At 27.1% G+C, this 7,706-nt stretch overlaps 1 protein-coding gene across 1 annotated transcript; it reads left to right on the top strand.

The window, feature by feature from the left end:
• The first annotated feature begins 3,439 nt into the window (after positions 1-3,439).
• LOC110813306 (myb-related protein 315-like) lies at positions 3,440-5,239 on the top strand. Its single transcript, XM_022040388.2, has 3 exons — positions 3,440-3,832; positions 4,301-4,430; positions 4,541-5,239. The coding sequence occupies exons 1-3, from the start codon at positions 3,700-3,702 to the stop codon at positions 5,058-5,060; spliced, it is 783 nt and encodes a 260-aa protein (XP_021896080.2). The 5' UTR covers positions 3,440-3,699; the 3' UTR covers positions 5,061-5,239.
• Positions 5,240-7,706: the final 2,467 nt, after the last annotated feature.

Raw genomic sequence — 7,706 nt, 5'->3', positions numbered from 1 at the left:
GATAAGCTTTTTAATTTTAAAAAATATAGTTACAACTAAATGTATATAATATAAAGAATTTTTGGTGACAAATAAGTTCAAAATCTATTTTGATAGGTTGAAAATAAAACTAATAATGTATAGTTAAAATTTTAAGAGTAAGCTACACTAAATATCTGATTTTTTTTAAAAATAATAATATTTTATTCTATTATTTTTATTAAATTTATTTTTAATAAATAATTATTTTAAGAATATTTTTAAATCTTACAATACAAATTATAATAGTCCCAAATACCTATTAAATTTAAATTATTTCATTCTTATTTAGAATTTTGGCTAAATTTATTTAGAATTTTTTTAGAAAATATATAAAGGTTTATAACTTATCCAATATTTCACATTGTTAAGATTAAGATTTAATTAGTGTTCTTAATGTGATGGGCCTAAGATGATTTGTGTTTGTTTCTTCCTCTTAAAGCCCAATTTTTTTAATATATATTTTGTTGACCCAAATATTTCTTTATTAAAATTTAAAAAACAAAATTGACATAATTATTTATAATAATTTAACACATATAATTATATTTTTTGTATAATATATATATATATATTCTTATATATCATCAACTATCACTATATTTGAAACCTCCACTTATTCTTTCATTTAATTGTAGAAGAATGTGAATTCAAAACATATATGCAATTTCATAAGTCTTTGTTAAGAGATTATAGTATAATTAATGTATGTGTATTACTTAATTTATGAATATATATTATAAAATATTGTGAATTTGAACTAAATATGCATCTCTATATGTTTTTTTATTAGGAGATTATATTGTGATTGATGTGCATAATATTATTTAATTAGTAAAATATCTAAAATTTTATTAAAAATTTTATATTCTATTTTATTTTATTTTAAAATTTTCTGTCCGACTATTCCTAAAAACATTAAATTATAATAATATTTATTTTTTAATATAAATTAATCGCTAAAATTTTAGTAAAAATCGAACTGTTTCTCTGTTTTTTTTTATAAATTTAAAATATATTAATAATTATTTATTAAAATAAAATTGTACATACATTTTTATTATAAAAACTAATTGTACCATCAATTGGCATTTATATATATATATATATATATATTAGTCATATAGAGACATTAGAGGAATGTTCAATTTTAATCTTTAATAATACAAAGGTTGCTCATGTCTTGATTACTACTATGTTTTTTTTTGTCACATGTCTCTATACCTTTGCCTTTTTTTTTTTTTGCCACTATGATGTCATGGATTGCGATTGATCTCATATATTTTGTACATAAATTGTATAAATTAAAGTAAGTTATTAATTAATTATTGGGATAGAAAAGAAGATGTGGGAGGCTCAAATTTTTATGGAGAATAAATAATTCAATAATATCATTGAAATATACTACTCAATTATTTAAAATTAATAATTTTCTTAATTAATTAGACTAGCTAGCTAGTCAACATTATTATATATATATATATATATACACACACATATAGTATGTAATAAATTTAAATTTCTTGTAGCAAAAGTCTCAATCTTTATATCTTTTTAACTCTCGAAAATTAAAAAAATAATACAATTAAATTTTAAAAAAAGATATGTAAGAAAATATAATATGAGTGGAACGGGTTATTTTTAATTAAATTATGAAAGTATAAATTAATTTGACGTGCCAAATTTCGTCCCAAAATATTTTGATTATAAAAAACTTAGATAAATGGGTATTGGAAAATACTTTTGATCATGGTATACAATATTGGTTCGAGATTAGATTTTAATATATAGTTATGATATAAATTAATCATTAATGTGGAGCTCATGAATGATAACCACCACCAAATAGTCCGTCCCCCCCCCCTCAAATCCTTGAAAATCTAATAAATCTCTCAAGAATTTTGTGTGTTTAGAGAATATTCCTAACTTGTATGCATGAACCTATTATAACTATATTTACGTATATATATTTATATATATATAATTTAATTAATTAATTTAGTTTGCTGCTATTAGGGGGATGAATTTGGTTGCCGGACCTTAAGAAAACTATTCTTGTCCTAATTAAAAATTTAGTCTAATTTTGGACCGTTAATTATACAATCCCTAATTAAAAGTTTGTGCTTATGATACAATATGGTACTTGAGTTAAATTGATTTTTTTTTTTATTATTTGAAAATTTTAAAAATATTATAATTAATTTAATTAAAAAATAAATAATATAATAAATTCATTATTGAAACTTATTTTATTTAACTTAAATTACTATTAATTTCATTAAGTTAATTTCTAATCCTAATGGTACAACAATTTTGTTGACATGCAAAATTATTTTAATTTATATGACCCAGCTGTCTCCTTTGTTAAGAACTAGCTATAATTACATGCTCCATCAATGGCTTTAATTATTATTTAAAACCCACAAAAACCCACCACTGTATGATTATTATTTAATAAATTGTAATTAAAATTTTAAGAGTATATTATACGAAAGAATAAGTAAAGTCATCATACGTATATGTGTGTGTATATATATATATATATATATATATATATATAAACTTTAATATATTCGAAATGACTGTTGAATCTCAAATAATAATAATAATAATACTAATAATAAATTACTATTTTAGTTTCTAAAACTATTTGAACATATTAATTGTAATATAATTTTTTTTTCTAAATTTATAAAGTTATTTCTATTTGTAATATTTTTACATTATCTCTTATTAGTTATTGATTATTAACAAGTGGATGGATTAACGAAGCTTCATTTACATCATCTTTAATTTTGTTCATTAATCAAGTTTTTTAATTAATTAACATTGATAATAAGAATTGACCCTGCAAAAGTATATATGTATGTCGTGTTGGCAATTTACTTTGACTTTCCAACTCAAGTGAATCCATGGCTGGAAGATTATATAATTTAATGCAAACATATTATATATACATACATATATATATATATATGTATGTATACATATAACAGAAGAGAGTTGCCTCCAACGACAAAACTGGCCAGCTTTTAAGGGACCATAAGGAATCCTATCATTAGCTAGCAATTATTATTATTATAATTGCTAATTAAAAAAATAAGATTAAGAGCAGAAGCTTATATATATGTATATATATATATGTGTACATATAACATTATTGTCGCTGGTATTATATTAATAAACCAAAATTTAACATATAATTACTTAAGTTAATTACTTTTGTCAATGCAAAAGCAAATTGAACCTTATAATAATTAAAAAATATATATGATATTAAATAAGAAAGGTGGTGGGCATTTTAATTATTGCAAACACACCATACATACCTACATATATAATAATTAAAAACACCATATGTACGTACATACATCATATATATACAAGCTTTTTTTCTGATCATCATCCCCAATCATGAATCTCCCCCGTTTAGCTACAAATTCTTTGTTCTCTTTATTTCTTTTGTATGATCTGGCTCATCATATATTTATATAAATATCTATATATCTATATATGTAAGCACGTTTGCTTGGTTTACAAGTTGCTTTCGAGTGCTTTCTTAGTAGGAGTGAAGCTCTCGAGGGATCATTTAGTTGAATTCTGTAATCAGAATTCTTTATCAGTTGAATTTTCTGAAGAAGAAGAAGAAGAAGAAAAAGAAGAAGAAGAAAGAGGAGGAAAATGGGAAGACAGCCTTGTTGCGATAAGATCGGGTTGAAGAGAGGTCCATGGACGATTGAGGAAGATCATAAGCTCATGAACTTTATACTCAACAATGGTATTCAGTGCTGGAGAACCGTTCCTAAGCTTGCAGGTATTCTTACAATATCATGCATAAATGTATACATATTTATATATGCATTACATAAGATCATTAGGTAGCATTTAACGTTTAGTTTTTCTTATGTTTCTTGTTTTTGATTCTCACATGTACATATACATACACATGTTACATTATATGTAAGTGTAATACACGTACATATATGCATACACATACATACATGTAAATATTTGTTTCTATTTGTGGGGGTAAACACATATTTTTTCTGTAAAAATTTATATATTTTAATAATTGAATAACATTTATACACAAATAATAATAAAATAATTAAATTTTTTAACAGAATACATAGATAAAAACACAATATGACTTAAACTTACATTTTTATATTAAGATTAAAATATTTATTTTGTACATATATATAGTGATAAACTTACATTTGTATTAAATTTTATATGAAAGTTTTATATATTTGTTTTGTATGTTTATATGGTGATGAAGGTTTGTTAAGATGTGGGAAAAGTTGTAGATTAAGATGGATTAACTATTTGAGGCCCGACCTTAAGAGAGGTGGATTCATGGAGTCCGAAGAGAATCAAATTATCGAACTTCACTCTCGTCTTGGAAACCGGTAAATTAAATACACACACATATATATGTATACAAATTGAATTAAAGAAAAGATGATATAAGATTGAAGTGACTAAAAATAGAATTAATTGTGTAAACTTGAATATATAGGTGGTCGAAGATTGCATCACATTTTCCAGGACGAACAGACAACGAAATCAAGAACCATTGGAATACTCGAATCAAGAAGAAACTAAAGCTTCTGGGTTTAGATCCTGTAACCCACAAACCCATCACGGATCGTGATGATGAGGCTGATCATGCACAAAAAGAGACATTACAGGAAATCAGAACCAGTAACAAGAAGATGAAAGAAGAGGAAGAAGAAGATGATCAAGGAATGAAATATTTTATTGAAGAAGAGAGTTTTGATTTTGAGCAGTGGTTGATCAGTACTTCGCGTGATTCAAACCAATGTAATAGTTCCTTGGAAGATCATAATACGACGTCGTCTATAAGCAGCATTACAGATCAATCAATGGCGTCTCTGCAAGAAGAATTCTCTCTGAAACAATGGGTTGATGCTGTTGATTCTTTCATGTCTTGGGATAATATTGACTTGGTTAATCATCATCAGTTTAATCATCATGAAGATCAAGGTTTCTTCCATTTTTGGAAAGTAACCAAGTAATCATCATCATCATCAACTACATCATACATATATACATATAAATATGTGTGTGTGTATGTATGTTCGGTCAGTCTCTCACTTAAAAACCCAATTAAAAAAGTTCTACGCACAAATTATTATGTTTTATTAAACTCTTCTTTAATATTTACTTTTTTTTTTTCTGATTAATCTTCTTCATTTTATGTTAATTTTTTTCTCTGATTAATTCGTATATTTGTGTAATTCAGTATATTAATTTTGAAATTTATTTGTATCATAATTTAATTAAAAATATATATAAACTTTAGTATATTATAAATAATATATTATAAATGCTATTAATTTTAATGAAATTTAAAAATGTATTATTCTGGATTTATAATTTTTAGTATTTTTATTACTTTTTAATTGAATTAAACTTTAAGTTCAGAAAGAAATCAACCCCAATAAAAGAATAAAAAAGATGCTACAAATATTGAAAGTACATTCAAATACACCAATAGACTTGGAATTAGAAATGATATTTTATTCCAAAACTCGTTTAATTCGATCTAATCAAATTCTATACAATAAATTTTTTTTTCTTTTAAAAAAATATAAATTTGGGTCGGATTGAGTTAGATTCAACTTAGTGGAAGAATGGAAGCGAATCGAGTCAAATTAAATTTATCTTTCTAAAATCTATCCGAACCCAACTTATTATGAATATATATATTAATTTATTATTTTTATAAATATAATTATATTAAAATATAATAAAATAACTAAATCGAATTTTGAATCAGACAATCAATAAATTTTATACAATTTCAATTTTTATTTTAAAAAAATTCAAACCGACCCGAACTTGAAATAAATAAAGATTTACTATTTATAAGAACGGGTCGGAATTTGATTTAATAAAATCAAAACTAAATTGTCATCCCTAATTAAACAATATAATTGTCATTACAACCTTATCAAAAGGCATTATCCAAATAATATTTCATTAAAAAGAGAAAATCACCCATGAAGTTAATAGACAATAATTAAAAATTATAACTTATTGCCTTTGAAAAAGTATGCAAAGCATATTTTTTAAGTTGAAGGATTTTTGTTTTAAAAAATCTGATTATTCAAGAGCCAAAATATCTACTAAGCTATCATATATCACATACCTACATATATATGTATAGCTTTATTATTCATATACGCATATAAAGCAAAGGTCTAAATTAATAATTAAAAAGAATTTCTTTTTATTTTGAATTATTCTTTCTGATCGTGGGTTCCATTGCTTTCAAACTAATTAATTAGCCAACTATAAGTGATTACACACACACACACACGCACGTATATATATATATATATAATAATTTCCCTCTTGGTACTACTAAACTATAATTTGATTATTTTTATAAATTTAATTAAGATGGATTATACAAGGATTTCTTAGTTTTATTCACGTTTTGGTATTTTTAATTATTATTAATTATAAATGATTAATAAGTCTTTCTTTTTTTTAATAAAAAATTATATATTTGAGTCGGACCATGTATATTATTGTTTATAAATTATTTATCACTTGTATAAAATTAGTGAAACAAAAAAAAATTAAGGACTTGAAATTAAAAGGAAAAAACACAATGCACCTATGTGTGTGTGTATATATATATATATATATGTAAGGACTAGAAAGACTAGAAAGAAAAAAAAATTAACAATAATAATAATAAAAATAAAAATAAAAATATAATAATTAAATAAATTTCTATCAGGTAGGAAACAACGTCGTTTTAGAGAGGGAAAAAACGACGTCGTTTTGAAAGAAAAAAAAAACGACGTCGTTTTGGGATGAAGGAAAACGACGTCGTTTTGGGGTAGGCTGGCAGAGTATAAAGGGAGGTCGGGAAAGGGAGAAGAGAAAAGGAGGGAAGGAGGGCAGCGGAGACGAAGAAGAAGAGGAAAGTTCCAGAAGGAGAGAGGAGAGAGTCGGGGCGGAGGGGAGCGAGAAGGGAGAGGGAAGGAGGCCGTGGACGGACGACGCGACCGGCAGGAAGAAGGAAGATGGAAACGGGAGGTACGGTGAAAATTTGAGCTGTTTGGTGTGGTGTGTGTGTGTAGTGAGTTTTTGTTGCAGGTTGCGGCGTCGGCAATGGCGCGACGGAGTGGAGCGGTGAAGGTAGGCCGTAAGCGTGGGGTTGTCCCGCGCGCTCACGGAGGTGACCGGGGGAGGAATTGAAGGTGTGGCGGTGTTGGAGGCGTGTGGGGAGCCGTGGGGAAGGATGGGGGTGGTGCGGGTAGAACAGAGTGAGGAGGATGTGAGAGGACAATCTAGGGGGTGCGGGTGGGATAAAAACTCGAGAGGACAGAAGAGGTGTGTGCGTGGGTGGGGATGTGGAGGGAGCCGCTAATAGGCGGCGATGTGTTTCCCCGAAATGCACGGTGGTGAGGGCGTGTGTATGGCGTGAGACGGTGCAAGCTGAGAGGTTAATCGCCCTAAGTAGGCAAAAGTGTATAGGAAACGGGAGGAGGCAGGAGGATGGGGGAGGTGGCGGGTAGGGGGCAGTAGGAGAGGGAAGGGGGCTGGAAGGTACGGCAGAGGGGACTAGGAAACAGGATTTGAGGGGGATTGGATGAGAGAAGAGGAGTAATGTGGTCAGTAGGAGTTAGTAAGTTAGAGCGCTT

This window comes from Carica papaya, chromosome 1 (assembly GCF_054855325.1).
Source record: "Carica papaya isolate Zhongbai chromosome 1, ASM5485532v1, whole genome shotgun sequence".
Classification (NCBI taxonomy): Eukaryota; Viridiplantae; Streptophyta; class Magnoliopsida; order Brassicales; family Caricaceae; genus Carica; species Carica papaya.
The sequence above is the reverse complement of the archived record's forward strand: the minus strand, read 5'-3'. Positions and strand labels throughout refer to the sequence as shown.

Coding starts and splice junctions, on each gene's coding strand:
- LOC110813306 (XM_022040388.2), top strand. CDS start 3,700: ATGGGAAGACAGCCTTGTTGCGATAAGATCGGGTTGAAGAGAGGTCCA. Junction 3,833..4,300: donor AACCGTTCCTAAGCTTGCAG/GTATTCTTACAA, acceptor ATGGTGATGAAG/GTTTGTTAAGATGTGGGAAA. Junction 4,431..4,540: donor CACTCTCGTCTTGGAAACCG/GTAAATTAAATA, acceptor TTGAATATATAG/GTGGTCGAAGATTGCATCAC.